Below are 22,334 nucleotides of genomic sequence, written 5' to 3' on the forward strand. Positions count from 1 at the left end.
ACAGATTTCTTGTTAGGTTGATATTTCGACCGCCATACCAAACGTTTTACAAGATTTCGTAATATTAATGCTTTTGATTCAGTCGAATTAGCATTAACCCTAGAAAGATAACCATATGACAACGTACGTAAAAGATAACCATACGCTTCAGAGGCGCATGCTTTTCTAAGGCGTCAATTTTATACTAACAATGGATATTTATTTAAGTTAATCTAGTCATTTTAAAGGTTTGGCATTATTGTAAAAATAAAATGCATTTATATTATATTTTTTTATATTTTAAGTAATTTTAAACTTAAATCACTAGACCTCTATGAAAAATTAACGAAAATCAACAGTCTTCGCAGGCGCCTCTGCGACGTAGGTTATCTTTCTCGGGTTAAATGAGCCTTTTATTTTGAAAGTGGCATAAGTCACTTTGTTTTTAAGTTGTTTACACTGCGAATTTCTATACAAAATGAAAATTGGCTACTTTTATTTGATTTCACGTTGTTTTTTCAAGCGTTAATTACACTGGAGATTTTTATACGAATTGAAAATTGTCTGCATCAATTTGATTTCACGTTGTTTTTGCACGTCATTATTTATAACATACAGAAATTCCAGCAACATTTATTTGTCTTATCAATCATTTGAATGAGTCGCGAAAATACTGCAGTAATGTTTTCACTATATATTTTCAGATTGATCTACTTGTTTCTATTATAAATGCATGAAATCCGCAGTCCAGTTGTAACATTCAGGGAGCTTGCAACTTTTTATGAGTTATTTGAATATTTCGTAACAGAGATACGTTGCATTTAATAAATTATTTTAGCAACGATGATACATGGCTGGACACCGGCGAAGATACCTAAAGTCTGCAACGTATATTTTTGTCATCATCGTATCTTTTTAGTGTGAACGTCTTATACGCGCGTTCATAATTATCCAAGACTGTAGTTCGAAGGAACTTCGCGGCATTTACCACCATGAACGTTCGTAACAAACGGCGGATGAACGCAAAATGCGAATAACGCAATATTGATCCCGGCGGAATCCAACGGAGCAATCAAAGTACATACGCTTTATTAAGTAAAGCAGATATCCATCGAGTTGTCAAATATGATTATATATTATATTATTAATATATATTATACAGCGCGGCACTTTAATCTCAACTACACGAGAGTCGAGGACAAGAGACAATATAGAACACAAATATTAATTACAATAACAATTCCTCCGCGATTCGTGTTATTATATTGCCAATGATTTGTACCGAGGAACATTTTGATCAAGGATATTAAAAGCAACGAATTTTCGTTGCACACTCACCTTGAGCGGGGGGATAAATGACGAGGCTAAACCGAATTATTTCGTCGCGACAAATACGCAATTTCGAAGTCGAACAATTCTAGCGGATTAATGTTTCGAAAAGTGCCAATAATTCGGCAATTATTCGCGATAATAATTATTAATATTACCGTCTGACAATTCTTGGTCAACGTTTCATATTTTAATCATTGCGTCGCGCGATTTGTTTCCACAACTCCGGATGCAGACGCGCGTCGATTTTGCCGACTATACTGCAAGCCATTTCGACTGTTTCATTCTGAATAAAATTTCACTAGAATTGTGTTATTATTTTCATTCATCGTATACGGACATTCAACTCTCCAACACTAGTTCGGATAATCGAGGCTCTGCGGCATTATCAATTGAATGATCTTTGAAAATGTTTAACTTTAACCCTTTGCACTCGAAGCTATTTTGACTGTAAATCTAAAATCATTTGTCTGACTTATAATATTTTTATTTTACATAACAAAGTGCATTTTATGCATATGAAATTGTCTCTTGCGACTCGCACAATAGTTAAATCTTAGCTTTGTTAATATAAGAATTATCTGAGAACGTGATTTAACAAATTTTAATGGTGCCTGGGAGTCGCCGCTCGAGTGCAAAGGGTTAATAAATCATGAATCTCGCGTGGAAAATATTTTCACTAAATATTCGAAAATGTAAGGGGAAACGTGACATTCGATAACTTTTTAAAATTAAACAGAAAATCACGAAGAAGTATTATGATCGAACAACACACACTGAAGAATTAATATCGCAGTGTGGAGTTAGTATTCGTCGCTATAGCAATTTTTTTGATCGTAAATGATCTACAGATCGTCGTCAGTTTTGCTCAGAACGAAGAGATTCGTGGGAGCAAACATGTGCGAAGGAAAGACATAAAAATGCATCAGCTGCAAGGCGTTTTAGAGGCAACGAAACTGTTACACGACGCCTCGGTAAGGGAAAAACCTCTTGGACGATATTAAAGCCCTTTCAATTAAAATAATAACGAGACTTTGAACTTTGTTGTTAGGAAACTCCGCGCCAAAAATATCGTTTTAAAGCACCGCCACTGTTGCCGGCGATATTGCCGTTATACTCTTCAACGATGGTCATGCAAGCGCCGTTAATACCTTGGCGGTGTTAGGTGTTTGCGTTTACGAAATGCTGTATTAACCCTAGAAAGATAACCATATGACAACGTACGTAAAAGATAACCATACGCTTCAGAGGCGCATGCTTTTCTAAGGCGTCAATTTTATACTAACAATGGATATTTATTTAAGTTAATCTAGTCATTTTAAAGGTTTGGCATTATTGTCAAAATAAAATGCATTTATATTATATTTTTTTATATTTTAAGTAATTTTAAACTTAAATCACTAGACCTCTATGAAAAATTAACAAAAATCAACAGTCTTCGCAGGCGCCTCTGCGACGTAGGTTATCTTTCTCGAGTTAACGACGTCGATCAGGTAAATGACTGTCTGTGTATGTAAGGTGAAATGTTCGAGGCCAATGAATTTCGCAAAAAATCTCTGCAAAATTAACCAATTAGCTGTTGCAATCTGTTTGAAGATTGTGCGCGTGGCTGTTTATTACCGAACATTTATTTATTTACTTGACTCAACCAGTCAGCTGTTTTCGATTTCCTGAATGAGAAGGACAGGATAGAATTTATTGAAATTTCTCATAATCCTTATAATAGTGTGTGCCTGAATAAATAAATAAATTCAACAATTTCTCATGACAGCAGCTTCATGATTTCAACAATTATGAAATAAAAAATGTGAAACCGGTCATTTGACCGGCGGTGGTAGGTTCAGTGTTAATGGGTTATTTCCATAGAAGAATAAATAAATAAATAAATAAATAAATGAATAAATAAGTATTCTCTTTCCTGTAGGGATTGATCAGCGACGAAGAAGTACTAATCGATGTAACCGTGAAGGAAATCGTAGCGCAACGAGTTCATTTAAAGCGGAATAAAGTGGATGTCTTGATTGGATTCGAAGAGAATAGCTTCGCAGAGTGGTTTCCGCGAGATTTCGCAACGATCGCCGGTGTACGCGGGTTGCAATGCCGAGGCAACGAGAAGAAAACTACGCCGAAACGACGGTGAACGCATTAACGAACGATGGCCGCAAAATCGTTTTATCGACGAGCCTCCCCGTTGATCGAAAGGCGACCAAAGCCGGTGGCCGTGCTAACCGAACGATGCTATTTAAAATTCATGAATTCTGTCATATCTATAACCAATTAGGTCACACACGCTGGCGCGCGGTGCCAGTTCAGAGAACTTTAATGAAAGCCTTTCAAAATTCAGCGAACGTTCCATTCTTTATCGGAGCAATTAGAATCCCCATGCAGCCTGCATAAACTATCGACCCTCGGCCAACGAAATTACTAGAGTGCCCGCAAACCATACCGGAGCACCGGCCACGCAGTCGAATGTTGCGACCCTGTAACGCCCGACGCTAGTTTCTAATTAAAAACACAGCCGAGCGCGTTCGAAAACGATCAAAACATTGCCACCTTTCGAATCGGATAACAATGTGGAACAAACCGAAGCCTTTGGCTCGACGGACCGTTGTTCTGCGGAAGGATAAACCAAAGGACTTGTGCAGGGTGTTCCGAAAACCTTCGGAAGAAATCTAATGGGCAAGTTTTTGAAACCATTTAAAAACACTATTTCGAGTTATCGACGCTCTAACCGCAAATGCGCCCTAAGAATTACGTTTGGAAAGATAAGAAGAAAAGGTATAGAACGATTTGTTAAAATTCTAAATTGACAATCTTTAAAGTTCAGTTTTTCTGTGCTAGATTTTACGAAACGTAAGACAATCATCGCATGTGCCGAAATGAAAATTTCCATGTTAACCCCTTGCATTATAACAACGAATTGGACTTGCGACGAAAATTTCATCCGTAATCTACTAAATCTATAGATGTTACAAGTACACTGCGGATCTTTATGCAAAATAAAAATTATCAAAGTTAATTGTAAGAAATATGAATCAGATTAAAGTATCTTTTCTTTTTTAACAATCGTGAGAATGATGTAACAATATCCTCAAATTCTTCAAATGTCATTTTAGTTTTGTATTTGATGTATTCATAAGTGCATACAATTCGCAGTCTAGTCGTAAGTCTCGTTATAAATGGCAGCTAAACGTTTCTTTTAAATCGAAACAAAATTTGATTCTCCTGTGATCAAAGTCCGGGAACGAAAGTAAATAAAAAGGTACAAGAGACAAAAATCGTCGCGTTCCATAAAGGAAATTATTACGGACGAGCAAATGCTAACCAATGAAATCGTAGTGCGGAGGCTTTATAAATAAATATTTTAATGCATTATTTCAACGAGGAAGGACCAATTTTAGTTTCGGTTACCTCGCACTGTTAGTTCCATAGACCAATTTCAAATTGTGTACCTATTGGGTTGCACGACCGTAAATTTTTCCTCGACAACACCATGTGCAGTTTTTTCGAGCGAATTTTTTGTTGACTTCCTCTCTTCCCTCCTACTGGTAGAATATTCTAAAATGTTTTTCCAAACATGTTACAGTTTTCAGATATGAGTGGGTCAGAATCATGGTGGCGTAACTGGCATTTTCGAAAATTTCGATTCATGTCGTACACCGTAATCTGTACATACCATACGTGTAATTTTACACGTAATATTGCGTGTAATCTTACGTGTAATCTACAAATGTTGAAAAGACAAGTGAAATAAATTATAAAGTTACCATGTATTAATCCAACTCTGAATTATCTTAAGAATAAATTTGGCCAGTGAAAAAAGGATACACGTGTTGATAAGCGATACTAAATTGTCTGCAGACGCGCATTTCTTTGAAAATAAATCGTAAGGGACGGGATTAAAATTAGTCATCCTGTATGACTGAAGAAACTGTAGAAATCCGTCGAATTTGACTGAATCGTACAGAGCACACAATTCGCTGTTCTAATTCAATACTGAGACATTTAAAAAAGAAAATGTGATTTGAAGATATTCTACTATTTCATACCAAATAGTATTATTTGGATAATGCAATACTTAAGAGTACAAGACAAAATATTTAATCATTATATCCTTCTTTTTTGGGTATTTGGGAAAATATTGAAATATTAAAATATATCTATATTTATATAAGTTTTTTAAAATTATATTTATTTATATTTATATTTATTCCATTTTATTTTTCTCAATATATAGCAATAGAAAATTTAGCGAAAATAATATTTCATTACTATTTCATACCAAATAGTATTATTTGGATAATGCAATACTTAAGAGTACAAGACAAAATATTTAATCATTATATCCTACTGTTCTTTTTTGGGTATTTGGGAAAATATTGAAATATTAAAATATATCTATATTTATATAAGTTTTTTAAAATTATATTTATTTATATTTATATTTATTCCATTTTATTTTTCTCAATATATAGCAATAGAAAATTTAGCGAAAATAATGTTTCATTACTATTCCATACCAAATAGTATTATTTGGATAATGCAATATTGATAATGGAATACTTAAGAGTACAAGACAAAATCTTTAATCATTATATCCTACTGTTCTTTTTGGGTATTTGGGCAAATATTGAAATATTAAAATATACCTATATTTATATAAGTTTTTTAAAATTATATTTATTTATATTTATATTTATTCCACATTTTATTTTTCTCAATATATAGCAATAGAAAATTTAGCGAAAATAATATTTCATTACTATTTCATACCAAATAGTATTATTTGGATAATGCAATACTTAAGAGTACAAGACAAAATCTTTAATCATTATATCCTACTGTTCTTTTTGGGTATCTGGGCAAATATTGAAATATTAAAATATCTATATTTATATAAGTTATTTAAAATTATATTTATTTATATTTATATTTATTCCATTTTATTTTTCTCAATATATAGCAATAGAAAATTTAGCGAAAATAATATTTCATTACTATTTCATACCAAATAGTATTATTTGGATAATGCAACACTGGAATACTTAAGAGTACAAGACAAAATCTTTAATCATTATATCTTACTGTTCTTTTTGGGTATTTGGGCACATATTGAAATATTAAAATATCTACATTTATATAAGTTATTTAAAATTATATTTATTTATATTTATATTTATTCCATTTTATTTTTCTCAATATATAGCAACAGAATATATTGAGCGAAAATAATATTTCATCGTTTTCAAAAACCAAATTCTTATTGGGAAAAGAAAACATTGAACGTCTCTCGTTTAAACTTCATTATTTAGACATATCTTAGTATTGAATTAGAGCAGCGAACGGTGCGGTGGTTCGCTCGAACGCGCGTACGCTGACCTTCATTGTTAAGTTAGCACCCGTTTTAATGAAACAGCACCCTTAGCGGTTCCCACGGAACGAATGGAACTAGATTCTCTCTACCGGCGCCATAACTACAATCCCGGTTCCCCGATAATAACACCAATTCCCGGGAAATGATATCTGTGCTGGGTGCACAGCGGAATCAATTACAGTGCCATTAAATCCTATGTTCGGGACTCACCTGATTCCTCCGCGAGTAGTATCGTAATTCAGCTTTCGAGATCCATGCCGCCACGTAACGTATCCGGTGGGCTGCGGTATATTGCTGACCACACACTTCAGCTCTATCGTGCTGCCCGCTTTGTAAAATTTGTCACCGGCCGTGGCACCGTGCTCGTCCACGATCTCCACCTTCGGCACTGAAACAGACATCGATCCCCGATTCGTTAGATCGCTCTTGCGGTTACCGTTTCAGAAAAAACGACGCCGACCCCCGTTCGCGTTACATTCACCGACACCAACGATCCCTTTGCCAGGACATTTGTCCTGGTGGAAAACGAACAAATGTCACTGAAGCTTCTCGATAAAACGTACTTTCGGAAACCGATTTTTGTGAATATCTTCTCATTGACTGCTAATATTCCGGCAGTATCATGTTTGATGGACTTTGACAATTTTAACGGTATGCGACGAGTCTGCCGACGAGTATCGTAATGAGAAAATGTCAATTTTAATGGTATTATAAACAGCTCGAAATAGTTCCAGAATAAATTACGTCAGCATTTATAATATTACATGTGGAGCTTTTTGAAGACTATAAGTTCCAATTAATATAATTAATATTATTAATATTACTATATAATTATATATATATATATTATTATAATTATTTTATTATAGTTATATATATTATATTATAATAATGTTACTATATAATTAATATATTAATATTAATAAGATTTTTTAGAAGAAGTTTTTAGAACTTTTTGGAAGAAATGTTTTGGTTTGTTAATTCACGCAGGAAGTTTACTCAAATATTGTAACAAGGGCCATACTGTAGGATTATTTACCTAGAACCGATCACAGTAATCGAAGCACAGTAATTAGATCAGTATACAGAAATCGTGAAACAATAACTATTGGGTTGGCAACTAAGTAAAATCGGTGCAAAGGAGAGCTTCAGCTTTAAAATTTGCGGCGGATGTAATCATGAAACAAACACTTTGGAACGTTTAAAAACTTCAAGTTTCTCTTTGCGATCACATCTACGAGTTTGTTGCGCCATTTTCTACGAGTTGCTTTCGGTTAAAGTTCGATAAATGTACATATAGTTTTACAGGCGTGAATGAAATTCGTCGATGTTTTTAAATATTGTAGAAAAGCCTCAGTAATTGACACACAGTAATTAAATTACAGAATAACTTTTCGTCTTTTGAAGGGCACAGTAACGCGCTCAAACACTGTTTCGTATATTTTGTTAAATTATTACGTTTATATATTTCAGGTACGAAAAAATTAGTTTCTACATAAGACGTCAGCGTATAATTGAAATGTTCTAAGAAATGCGATATACAGTTACTCACAAAATTGAGCGTACACCTTTTAAAATGCGATAACGATTTTAACCCTTTGCGCTCGAGTGGTGACTCTGAGGCACCACTAAAATTTGTTATGTCACGTTTCAAGATAATTCTTATATTAATAAAATTTAGATTTAAAAGATTGCTAAGAGTGCAATTATTGCGCGAGTCCCAATAGTCAATTTCATGCGCATAAAATGCATTTTGTCACGTATAATAGAAATACTGTAACTTAGAAAAATGATTTTATATTTACAGTTAAAATAGCTTCGAGTGCAAAGGGTTAAAACTGGTTCGAGTGACTTGAATTTCTTTTAGATGACAGAGGGACTCGTCTACTGGACGATAACTAAAATGCCTTTTTTAAATGTTTGTTTTTACTTTTTTATACGAGCTTATAACAACAATTTAAACAATGCCTTCCGAAGATCTCGGTAAGTTATATGCGTGCTGAAAATTTCATCGAAATTGGCTAACCCAGAGTCGAGCTACAGACGTTGAAAGATTTAAAAAACTGCAGATTTCTTCCAGTTTATCGTCAAATTCGTGATAAAACTGCGATTTTTGCCATCTTCAATTTGTTGTAATTCATAACAACGTCAATCAATTTCGATAAAATTTATCAGCATACATACATATGTTACCGAGATCTACGAGAGGCACTTTCTAAATTTCAGTTATAGGCTCCGATAAAAAGGTTAAGAAAACGAGAATTGTTTATTCCTTTTTTGTTATGCCAAGTAATAACAAAATTTAAAAAAAGCGTTTTGCTCATTATCTAGTGGACTAGTCCCGTTATCATCTAAAAAAAATTCAAGTCGCTTAGTTCAGTTTTCAAAAAGTTACTGTATGTTAAAAGGTGTACGCTCAATTTTCTGAATAACTATAGGTAAAAAAAAACTATTTAATTCGTCGGAAACTTCATGAAACGACACTTTATCGGGCGCAAGAAGAAAATCTTTCAAAAATCGTCGTTCGTAAAAGATTAATACCAGAAATCTCCACGGCGACAGGGACTCGTGAAAATATAAAGGGTTAAATGTGAAAACAAAAATAAAACTGATCGCGAAGACACCGAACAATTTAGTACCGTCGCTGGTGGCCCGAGCGAAGTTCGCGTACACCTAACAATAGTAGAATTTGAATGAAGTAACTCGACCATAGATCATTTATGCGGGCGAAGTGGCAGACAAGTTGCGCGGGGCAACCGAATACTTTCGCGTAGCCGTTACCGCAACTTCTCCGGGAAATAAGTTGTTTCCCCGGTTATCGGTTCGCTTCGGGTCCCGCATAAGAAACGCTGCCGGGTAACTGCTAACCGCGAGAGGAATTGCTGAAATTTCTCAGCGTCGTGGCTCCCGGTGCAAATGAACCGCGAAAAAATCCCGCGGCGCTCGTCGCCGCGAGACCGCGCCGCTCTTGGAACAATGAGTTTCGGGGCTGTTCGCGAAGATGAATGCAAACGACGGAGAGAGTATGCACAATATTTCTTCGCCGGGAAGCGTGCGCCGAGCATCATCAGCCGTGCTGCCGGGACCCGTCGCCGATCGCGAATACCAAATCGGCGGGCGTTCCAGCATCTGTTGCGGTTCCCCGAACGCGGCCGTTCTTCCTTAATTACCCTCGTATAGCGCCGGCAAAGTATCGCCCCTCGTTTCGGCGCTGTCTACCATCAGTTTTAAACTTCGTCGATTAAACGACACTTTCCCGGCGAGCTCGATCGGCCCGTCGGTTTTACCGACCAACTTCTTTCGCATCGTGCCGCGAATATGGATGAAGGAATTAGGCATTCCGATCCGACCATTCGGCGTTCCTGTCATTTAACCCCTTAATGCCCAGATATTTTAGAAGCCTTTAAAAACACAATTTTCACTGCACAATTTGATATTCTGTAGACGATGCAACGGTTCGCTCCGATCTTCTATAACTCTTTGCGGTAGTAGTTTAAAAGTTAACGTGTTCCGTTTGGCGTGAATTATCACCAGCCAGAGAAAATGTTAAAAAAACACTTAGGGATATCTACGTATTATTATTAACTCGCTTAAATTATGAACTCATTGAACCAATGAGTCAGACTCGTGATGATGATTTTGTACACGATCTACTATATGTGAATGTTATTAACTTCTTCTAAATCGAAAGAAAATCTGATTATTCTGTCGTCAAAATCTAGGAATGAAAGTTGAGAATGACAGACAAGAAACAAAAATTGTCTCGTTCTGTTAGGAAAATTATTAACCTTTTAGGTACGGCTGAATTCTGCGCGAGGCTATCGCTCTGGACGGCAGAGTCTGATACTGTATATACAGGGTGTCCCAAAAATGTCTCGCAATCCGAAAGTGGCGGGTTCCTCGGGCCATTTGAAGCAACTTTTTCCTTTACAAAAATGTTCTCCGAGGCACCGTTAACGAGTTATTAACGGAAAACAGTGACCAATGAGAGGCGAGCTCGGCTGGCGCGAGGCGATCGAGCCAATGAGCGGAACTGGGCTTCGCGCGCTGGTTGGCTGAGTCGCCTCGCATCAGCCGTACTCGATTCTTATTGGTCACCGTTTTTCGTTAATAACTCGTTAACGGTGCCTCGGAGAACATTTTTGTAAAGGAAGAAGTTGCTTGGAATGATCCGAGGAACCCGCCATTTCCGGATTGCGAGACATTTTTGGGACACCCTGCAGACTGTTGTAAATCGATGTGAAGACAAAAGAAGCGTGAAACAATGCATGTGAAGACGATTATTTGATTCGAACGATGAGCGAGTGAGCTACTAGAGCAAGCCACTATAGAGGCGCGTCGTGCCTAAAAGGTTAAGAATGAAAAAGTGCCAATCAATGTACCTGTGAACGAAGTCGTAACGCGAGGGGTTGAAGAAAGAAACAAATTTCCATCCGACTCCTTTCTGTTGCAATTGTCGGAGATCATTTTTATGTTGCATTAAGATTCGCAGTCTAGTTTCGTATCACTAGATCGAGGATGTTCATGCAAATTTTCGTTTTCGTTAATCATTTTCCGAATGTCTAAAGGTAGGTCAAATAGAAAATGTCCTGTTGGGAACATAGGATATAATATAATACCATTACAATACTTCTCTTAGATTTTACAAAATTATGTTGTGGAGTTTGAAAGCATTTAAAAGTATTACGATATAATTTCCTCGCATTTTACACACTTGCGAACATTAAACAAAAGCGTTTAAAATTTCTACTTGTTACTTTGTACTTTAAGGTAATGCTGTTTTCAGAGTTGCGATAAATAAAGTCATAGACGATGAACAAAGTTATTGCGGCACCCTGTATTTTTCTAACTTATTAACCTTAGAACTCGCGTGCCTCGAGCTGCCACATAAATTCCTGGCGGGGCGGTTCCCCGAGGTCACTTTTTCATATTCATCCTAAAATATTAGATCGTCCGGTAAGCGATATCGTCTTTTTTTCTCTGTTTCTCCGTTTTCACGTATATTTTCTTTCACATATACATATTTCCACAAATTCCAACTAGGTTCTTCGATTTAATCAAACGTCCTTCTCATATCATAACTTAAAAAAGGTATTTGCAGCCTCTGCGATGATGAAAGATTGCAGGTATAAGAAGATACCTGTTGAATACTGGCACGGATTCATCAAAAGTGGCGAACTTTATTTTCCCAACTTCTCCTAATTATGCATTTCAAATCTAAAAACGTTTATTATATATTTATCATATATAGAATATTTTAGAATATTTATTATATATTTATTATATATAGAATCGAGCAGTTTTCAGTCTTGAAATTTAACGGTTTTATATCTCCATTGAAATGCTAAATAAACTAAATAAATGGTAAAATAATCTGCAGTAACACGTTATGTGGATCGTTGTGTAAAATGAAAATTGCCTACCTTAATTATAAGATGGAAAAATTAGTCAAAAATGTCTTTCGTCTTTCAATTATGATAACAAGTTTAAAAGAATTTAACAAGATCCTCGAATTCTTCTAATCTTGTTATAGCTCTGTATTTGACTCAAATAATTCATACCATAACTGCATAAAATTATTCGTTTACATTATTGAATTGTAGCAGGTTTCGCTTCTATTGTTCTGAAAATAAAATTTCCTTCGCTAGTTCTTAATTTCTTGGAATTTCTTCCTATACACAGCTTATTAACTATTTTTTTTCTTGAATAAATTAATAATAATTTCCCCCTCTATATATATATATATATATATATATATATATATATATATATATATATATATATATATATATATATATGAGCCCCCCGATACCAAGTAAGTTTGGTCTAATGCATTTTCTCCTATCTTCAAATACAAGCGAGTTATTCAGGTGACCTGTTTAAAATGCCCCACCCTGTATGTCGCGTATTTTGACAATCTTTGCGAATGTTTTTGCCGATTCATACAACCTAAAGCACAACAGTAAGAAAACGAGAAACCAAAAAGCTATTAACCGAGCAAACCGTAGCAAGTTCGAAGATCGCACAATACGATGTTCGGTAACAATAGATCCGGAATTACCATTGAGACGGTAAAACGCGTAATTTGGCGCGACCGAATAGCAGCGCTGTAGGAGCGGAGTTCGCCGGGTACTCCTTTAAACAGTGAACAATATCTCGTAGCCGGTGACAGCGTGGAAACTATACACATAATAGTTCTCCATACAGTTGCCGGCAAACAGAACGACAATCGGCACAATTCCCATCGACCACGCCCGAGCCATCAGAATCGCGGAGTCAAAGAGAAATATAACCCGCCCCTCACAGATTCGAAGTACACGAAGTAACCCGATGTGGAGCAAACTGTTCCCGAAAGTTCAGAGGGAAATCGGCTTAGATGCAAAATTCGCCGGTCTCCCGCCGCTTGTCGGCGAAATTCGCTGCTGTCATTCCGGTGTCGCGATAGAAAACGTTATCGCCGCGAATCGGCTGCGAACGACTTCCGCGAGCCAATGAACAGCTTCCATGTCACCCGCGAACATATTTCCGACGACAGATAAATACGGGCACTTTGCGGTATCGGATTTCTTCAATGGTACAGGAATGTCTACAGAGACGCTCTCGGTCGCCACGAGCCAGTTTGTCCGGCCGGCAATCGACTCTGATCAACTACAAACGATGACTTGAACGTCGCCATTCAATCGCCGAATAAAAAGAGGTATTGAGAGAGAAACTCTTTTCTATTTACTTATTTATTTCATTATGTAGCATCATTGGGTCAGATGTCATTTCAATTTTTACTATAAAAATTCGACATAATAATAAGAATAATAATGTTTAATAATATTTTATAATAATGAAATAATAATAAAAATAATGAAAATGAAAACGGTATGACGACAATGTTCGAAACAAATTAAATACACTAGCTTGTGACATTATAGTGTTGATATTTTAATTAATTGGAATTATCAATGAAGATGTCATTGGCATGTTGTTAGCATAAATGTCAGCCAAAAGGATCTCAAAGAATCACAAATTGTAGAGGATAGTAGATTCTTAAAATTAATCAATTTGATAACACTAGGGTTGTTTATTCTGCCATGTAAAATGTTATTCCTTGATGAGGAATATGATCCTTTTTGCTAAATTTTCTTGTCGCAGCATTGAGAAACGACAGGAATTATTGAGCTAAATTACATAATCATATTAAGTACAAAAAGATGATAAACGCGAGGCACGCACGTCAATTTATTGCAACGGACATACATACACACGTAGCAGCAATCAACTGGGGAAACTAATAAATTGAAGGTCGCGTTAAATGTGTCATATAATTCGCAATTTGTTTGTACAAATATTCGGTATAAAAATGATTTCGCAATTAATTTAAAAATTACTAAAACTAAAAGTGAAACAATTTTCTGTTAAGGACGGTAAAAATGTTGAATTACAAGACGATAATATAAAAGAAACATAAACATCTCAGATTTACAAATTTCACAAGTTCCATTTATAAAGATTGGCCGAAACCTCGGTACAACTTATTAACCCTTAGCACTCCGAACCATTCTGGACGTTGGCTACCAGCTACTCGGCGCCACTTTTCGGCAGAAACGGGCATTTACAGACTCTCGTATTATTTAGTATGCTTTTGGTACTAACTAACATATTATAATGATATTGGACTTACATGAATTTGGCTGAAATCGAGAAATTTTCAAAACAATCAATATTTTATTTTTTATAATTTTGTTATCGTTTGTTTTATAATTTTGTTTTGTTGTTGTAATCGCTATCTATGCGAACTCTTTCGAATTACGATGTCCCATGAGAGGGGACAGCGGAGTGCAAAGGGTTAAAAGATTGAAGTTACCTTCATTTTTTATTAGGTTGTTGATTTTTTGACAATTTTTCGCGATAACTTGTACCGTGAACTTTTCTCCGCGAACGATGAACATTAGAAAGAGACAGAGGAGGAGAAGATGTAGTATATTTCGTTAGCAATGTAATAAGGTATCTCATTTTTTTTCCTTTTAATATTTTTCCAGAAGGAAATGTGACCTTAATTTTTGTAAATAAGATGCTATGTATTTTTTTTGTAGTATGTACCAAAACGAATTTAAACGTTTACGATATAATGACCATCGATATCATAAAAGATCAAATAAAGGAATCGATACGCAAAGATTTCCATTATTTTCTTCGTTTCAGGCTTTGAACGTTTAAAATTGATGTTAAAAGAAAGTTTAAGGTTCCTCGAAGTAACGTGTAAAATGTCAGAGCGGTGTTTTTCAACATTTCGTTTTAAAATATCGTCAAAGTTGATAAATAAAGAAACATAGAAAATTAGTATATATTATCAAATATTTTTAAAAACTATTTATTATCTTTGGAGATACTACAATATCAAATACACCTTATAAACGCGAAACTGATCACACATCAACATTTCTAGGCGAGTATAGACAAACATTGCTCAGTTCGTACACAGCTGGTCTAAGAGAAACACTGTTCAAAACTCGCATCGCAATTTATTTAAAATCGAATTTTTGCGAACCGAATCGGAAGAAGTCGGAAACAAATAAGTCGAAAAGTGAATTCATAGTAAAACGGCACAAAGAAGGAAAATCTGTGAACGAAATTGCAAAACTTGCAAAATTGCAAAAGACAGGAGTAAGTCTACAGTTCACTATCACAAGAGGGGACATCCGAGTGATATGCTAGAATTCCGATGTCCCACGAGAGGGGACATCGGAGTGCAAAGGGTTAATATTGATATTTTTATGATTCCTTTGCCACGGTTCCGCGTTTCCGCTGGCTAACGATACACAACAAATAATGTCCGCGCCGATTATTCATGAAGCGTTGTGGACATTCGGAGGAATTCTCGACGGTCGTCCTCTCCTCAATTCCTCCGTAACGAAATGGAGAAGGAGCGCGACGTTGCGTGCAAACAAACGGCTCGATTATCCCGGGCTTAATTTCGCGGAAGACAAAAGGCGGAAAGGACAGTGGTTTCGTTCATATTTTTTCGTAGTGGGAAGGAACGGCTACGTGACCGCGTTATCCGCCTGCGGGATATTAACCTTTCACCAAAACGTGGCTCATTTAACTGTCGATGCACGCGAGTATAATGGAACGGCCCATTTGAGTACAAAGTTATACCATGCCTCGATGGAGTCTGCTGGGAGCAACAGTCTGGAATTAATTTCTGCGATAGTGGTGAACTGAGAATGGAGCAAGTCTGAGAAGTGCAAGGACTGACACTCGATGCGATCGAGATTGAATCCAATGTTCGCGAACGGCTGATCTTAATTGTTTGTAAATAATAGCTCGAGCGCGAACCGGACATATGAACCGATCATTTTACAATTTTCATATATTACTCGATGTCAACTAGGACGAGCGTTAAAGTATGCTAAATGATCTCATAAAGTTATTCACAAAATTGAGCGTGCAACTTCGAAAATGCAATAACCTTTTTAAAACTGGACTCAGCGACTTGAATCGTTTCTAGGTGATATCATCGTCCACTAGACGATGACTAAAATGCGTTCTTTTATTTTTGCTAATTCAAATTTTGCTATTACGATGACGAAAAGAAAATAAACTCTCGAACCTGTTTTTGTACGGTAGATGGCGAACGCAGGAAAAAACCGAACAAAAAAAGGTCGAATAAAAAAGACCGTACAAAAGCAGGTTTGCGCGCTGAAAATTTAATATAATCAATACATAAACAAGCTGAAAGTATAAAGTTCAGTTTATTTACTAGAAAAGCTCTTGCCGTAGAAGTGGAGACAAAATTTCGTAAAAATGTAGAGTTTTTTGACAAATAACAATTGTCCGCATCAATAGCAAAAAAGAAAAAACTAACCAGCAATAAATATACAATTTTATGAAAGTGGTAGATAATGTAACAGGAAATATATAAAATTTTACACAGAATATATGAGCCGTTTATTTTGAAAGTGGCCTATAAGTCCGTTTATACTTAAATTGAGATATTTAAGGGTTTGTGTTTCAATGCAATTAAAAATATACGTACAGGATACTAATGAGTCATACTGCTTAAGTGTATCTAAAGGAGTTAAATTTATAGTTCCTGTTAAAATAATGGCAATTATTAAGTGAATAATATGCGTTTTCTTACCAAGAATGGAGTTAGGCCGCTTTCAAAATTAACAACCAGATTCGTTATAAAATTTGAAGGAGCCCAAGTCCATTCAACATAATTTATGATGCTTCAAATTATTTAATTAATAATATTTAATAATTATAATTATTATGTATATAATATATTATAATATAATAATATAAATATATATATATATATAATATAATATAATATAATAATATAATATAATATATATAATAATAATAAATATCTCAATTTAAGTATAAATGGACTTAGGCCACTTTCAAAATAAACGGCTCAATCATTGAACTAACTCTGAAAACTTGTGTCCAAAAATATGTGTCCAAAATTATGGTATTTACTCGGAATATAAGTAACCTCAAATCCTTTATTGATAGATAACTTTAAGTAGTACATGTAACCACGGGCAACCGGAAATAATTGACAAATAGACTTAGGCCATTTTCAAAATAAACGGCTCATATTATAATTTTGCAGGAAATCTATACAATTTCATATAGAAATAATACACAATTTTATGAAAATATTTGTAAAATGTTGTAATACATACAAAATATTCTTATTCTGATACATCGACAGGCGAGCAAAGTTTAAATTGAGATCTCTATGACGCCGTGTATACTGTATGTACACGGATAGACTAATCAAACTTTCTCAACCGAGTAATAGTTTCGCCATCTTATACTGATAGTCTTCTTCGCAGGCCTCTAACATTGACTTGAATGATCATTAAATATACATATAATAATAATTCAAGTTTGATGGAAGTAATATTACAGATGCGAAAAGAATATTCAATTATCGCACTCATAGTGCGATATGATATGATATATGCAGTAAACAAATTAGGTTTCAGCACAGTATCTCGAAGCCCAAAATGTTTTATATAGAAAATATTATTACAACAAATTTAGTTTTCACCTGTAGCTCGATGTAAGTCATGACAATGGTTTAACACTAGAAAGACTGAAACTTAGTATAATACCTATATTGCCCAAAAGCAGTCAAAATGGCTGCATTGTGAAAGAACAACTGATGTGTAAAGAAATTTGTTTAAAATTAATTTTTAATATTTTTTTTACATTATTTACAGTTATATAACAGGTTATTAGTAAATATTAACAATAAAAAAAATTTAACATACGATTAACATAAAGATACGAATAACAAGCACTACTTTAGCTTATTGAGCAACTGCAACTTATCTAGTACTATATATGCCCAAATCGACAATTTATCATGTACTTGTATGTTATTATGTAACGGTAATCGAAAGAAATGAAAAATGTTATTTCAATACAGAGCCGAACTGGTCATATAAGAAATTTACTCAATTCAATAATAAGAGTTATTTCATTATTTTAGATTTTCCAAGCAGTCAAAACGACTGCTTTTGGGCAATATAGGTATAACACATATATATATATATATATATATATATATATATATATATATATACCAGAAATGAAGGAGGGGGAGATAACTACAATTTAATAACTATAATTTATTAATATAAACGCATTTATATGTTGGAAAAATGTCACAAAATTCTATCATTATATACATATATATATATATATATATATATATATATATATATATATATATATATATAATATATAATGGAATATAATATGATATATATATATTCTATCATTATATACATAATTTTTGTTCTAATTGAAATTAAAAAGCAGTCAAAATGACATCCTTGGGCAATGTAGTGTTAAAAAAAGAAAATACTTTTTAGCAAAATAATTATTAAAACATTATTTCTAATATAAAATTAATATAAAAAATATTTTACTGGAAAATATTTTCTTCTTCAACTCATTGTTATGATTTGCATCAAGCTACAGGTAGAAAATAGGATGGAAAACAATATATATTTAAGGTATTTATTTTCTAAGGTAGAAAATGATATTTTCATGACTTAAAGAAACAATGACTCAGGGAAGAAAATACTTTATTAAAGAATATTTTATGAACAAACGTTTTTCTCTTTAACTCATTTTTACGACTTACATGAAACTACATATATGAACTTTTGGAATATGAAACAATTCTTCTGTTTTGCAATCGAAAAATCGAGGGAACCGCAATACTTGTGCAGAAAATATTTTCAACGGAATGCTGAACTATTGTTAAAACGTTTTTCAAGCTGCTGTTATTGTTGTTTGCGCGAATTCTGTTCTCGAGCGAAGTCCGAACGATTTTAAGAACAGCGAAGCGCAGACGTCCGTCGGTTCGGAGGCTGCGTTATAAGTTAGAAACAGTTGGCCGGATTGGTTTGATATCAGTATAACCTTCCGTTGAATTTAATTTTGCGAGCGGTACTCCGGGAGGAATTTACTACCGACGGCTCCTGTGTTTTCTCTTGGCTTGTTTCGGTTTATTTAGGGAAACAGGGCTGGAGAGATGCACTTCTAAGGCGCGAGTAAATGAAACAATCACAGTGCCGGAGGTTGGAAACGGAATAAAAAAGCCGAAGGAAGAGGGAAAAGGAGAGATTGAGAGAGAGAGTGAGTGAGACCGGACAGAATTTCCCTGATCACGGATTCGCAATACCGAAGAAAGAGAAAATACATGGGGGAACAGTTCCTTTATTTTTGGTTGGTTACATCGGCCTGGGGAATAGACGGCCCTAATGAAATTGGAAATATTGGCAAAGGAATAGCAGAAAATATGGGATTTCTATTCAACGAAAGAAAGATTGGAGAGAACGCAAATAAATGCATAATACCGGCGCAGTTTCCTCGATATTAGCGTTCCGCTTCGGAAGACACGGTCTATTGTGCGATTGCTGCGATGTTCGTTAATACGAGGTGCGGGGAAAATTCTGCTCCTGTATCTGTATATTCGTATTTAGTTGTTTTTTCGAAATAAGGACACGTCAATTCAACGTCCTACATATTTTATCGGTTTAACGCTAGGTTTGCCGAACCCGTCAAAATGGCGGGTCACTAATTTTTTAACTCGCGATTATTCGAATTGTAAAGATACATTTAAAATTGGATAAAAATTCGATAAAAACTTACCAACTTCGACCGACGACAACTCCGCGAAAAATCATCACAGGATGATGTCCTTTTTTTAAATTGAAGCTTGTAACCTCTACTTCAAGAAAGTGTTTCTGGATGTGAAGTTTGATGCAACCTAACCCTTTAAATGCAAGGCCATGTTTGTCGTATTGAAAATGGCCAAATTTGTCGAAATGTCTGGACATTGTCCAATTTTTGACGGGGTTGTCGTTTGCCGACAGGTTCGATCCTTTCCCTTTAATTTAGGAAAGACCTAACTGCTATCCTATATATGTTGATTTCCAAAAAGAATCACAGTTTCCAGTCCGTCGGATAAAAATCCACAGAAAGGTTCCCCTAATCCGCAAGAAATCACAGTTACGGGATAATTAATTTATGCGACGCCGAAGAAGCCGCGCAAGGCGAAGGCTTTTGTCCGGAAGCGCACGCTGCTTCCACTTATCAAAATGCTTGGACGGCGGAGGACTAGCGGCCTAAAGTATTTACAGGTCGACTCTTAATAACCCATCTCATTCGATCGCTCACACAACCTGACAAGCCTGAACGGCGTACGGTGTTCGGCACAGCCAACACGCCTAGCACCGTTTACAGAATCCTGAGAACTAATCAATAGCTTTCCAAGAACGTGGCAGCCCTAAATGGATTTCAGCTCACGGGCCAAAGGCGAGCGCGGCTTACAAATAGAGTGCATGCGTACGAAAAGTAGTTTCGCTTGCTTTTCACGGCGAACTTAATTGAAGGATCGATCTGGTCAACCTGCCGAGGCAAGTGGACGAAATCGACAGAGACCTCGCATACAGGGTGAAACTCAGAATTCCGGATACACGTTGAGCAGAGGAATTCCACGGCTAATTTGGAGTAACTTTTTCCTTTGCGGAAATGTTCCACGCGGGTTCGTTAGGGAGTTATTAGCGAGAAACACGTACCAATCAGAGACCGAGTAGAGCTGACGAGTTCCCGATGGTAAACGTGACGCGCCATTGGCCGCGCAGGTGGAGCGCCGGTTGTACTCGTTCTCTGATTGGTCCGTATTTTTCGCTAATAACTCGTTAACGAAGCTGCGGATATTTTCGCTAAGGAAAAGGTGTCTTCGAACGATCTCAAAAATTACCAATTTCATTTGATTCCAACATTTTCTGGGGTCCCTGTATAGAAAACCATAATTAATATTAGGTTCACGGGGGACACGTGATACATTTACAATGAACATACATTTACAATGAATTAATACAATGTCCCTTCAGGAATCGTTCTGAATAATTTCTATTAGCTTGTATAAATAATGTAAATATACGTTTAAATGAGTTACTGTGATTTTTGCACATCTTTAATTTGTTGTAACTCGTGACAATGTCAACCGATATCGATAAAATTTTCGGCGTGCGTATAAGTTACCGAGTTCTATGAAAGACATGATTCAAATTTTCGTCATAGGCTCAAATAAAAAAGTTAAAGAACGAGAGTTTTTTATCTTTTTTCTGTCATTCCGAATAATAGCAAAATTTAAAAAAGACATTTTGGCCATTGTCTGGTATACTAGTACTTCTATCATCTAAAAAAAAAAGTTCAAGTCATTTAGTCGAGTTTCAAAAAAGCTATCGCGTTTTAAAAAGTTGTACGAACACTTTTCTGGGCCACTGTACGCCTGCAGCAGTGAAACGATTAAGCTACAATATCTCGGACGTGGAAACATGTGACTTTCAGCGTTCTTCCTTGCAGTCGCAGAATCGACTTCATATTTAAGCCGTTTATTTTGAAAGTGGCACAAGTCAATTTGTTTTTAAGTCGAGATATTTAAGGGTTTGCGTTTCAACACGTTTCAAAATATGGATGCTAAATATCGAGAAGATTTACTTGTATTTGTTACCTGAGGATACTGATATTTTTCTCAGTATAAATAATTTCGTATAAACATGAAAAAATCACCACTTTTCATTACGGTAAAGTGACTTGAGCCACTTTCAAAATAAATAGTTTAGAAAAATCACTGACATATATTAATTTTGTCCGACGTATTTTACCGAAGCGATGTTTTGAAAGGACAGTGATTTACTAAAATTGTTGAATAAATTACATATATAATAATAATTTATACCATGAACATATTTAATATAAAGGTCTGATTTAAGTATTTTTTATTTTAATATTCATAAAATACAAAAATAATTAGTACATTTTGAAACATAAGTATAAGTAATTTATACGAAAATACGTCGGTTCAATTTAATTTTCGTCATCAATAGGAGTGATTAAGTCCTCGGAAACCGTGTGTTGTTTCAAATTTTTAAAATAACTGTGGTATATCGGGGGTATATAATTAAGCAAGTCCATCGTGTCTTTGTATTTTGCTGAAGAAACAGGACGAGATCCAGCGTATAACGGATCCATTTCTATTTGTAATAACGCCTAGGTCTTCCTCTTTTTGGTGACAAATCCAAAGTTAGAAATTCATCTTTTTCATCTAAAGTTAGTT

The 22,334-nt window shown here is 35.2% G+C and overlaps 1 protein-coding gene across 1 annotated transcript in view; it reads right to left on the bottom strand.

Moving 5' to 3' along the window:
• The window catches only part of LOC117228025 (opioid-binding protein/cell adhesion molecule), a 722,263-nt gene that overhangs the window by 213,052 nt on the left and 486,877 nt on the right, over positions 1 to 22,334 (bottom strand). The window contains exon 8 of the mRNA XM_076528700.1: positions 6,893 to 7,070. Coding sequence (XP_076384815.1) covers positions 6,893 to 7,070 — 178 coding nt within the window. The remainder of the gene's footprint in view (positions 1 to 6,892; positions 7,071 to 22,334) is intronic.

Source organism: Megalopta genalis, chromosome 2 (assembly GCF_051020955.1).
Source record: "Megalopta genalis isolate 19385.01 chromosome 2, iyMegGena1_principal, whole genome shotgun sequence".
In the NCBI taxonomy this organism is placed as follows: Eukaryota; Metazoa; Arthropoda; class Insecta; order Hymenoptera; family Halictidae; genus Megalopta; species Megalopta genalis.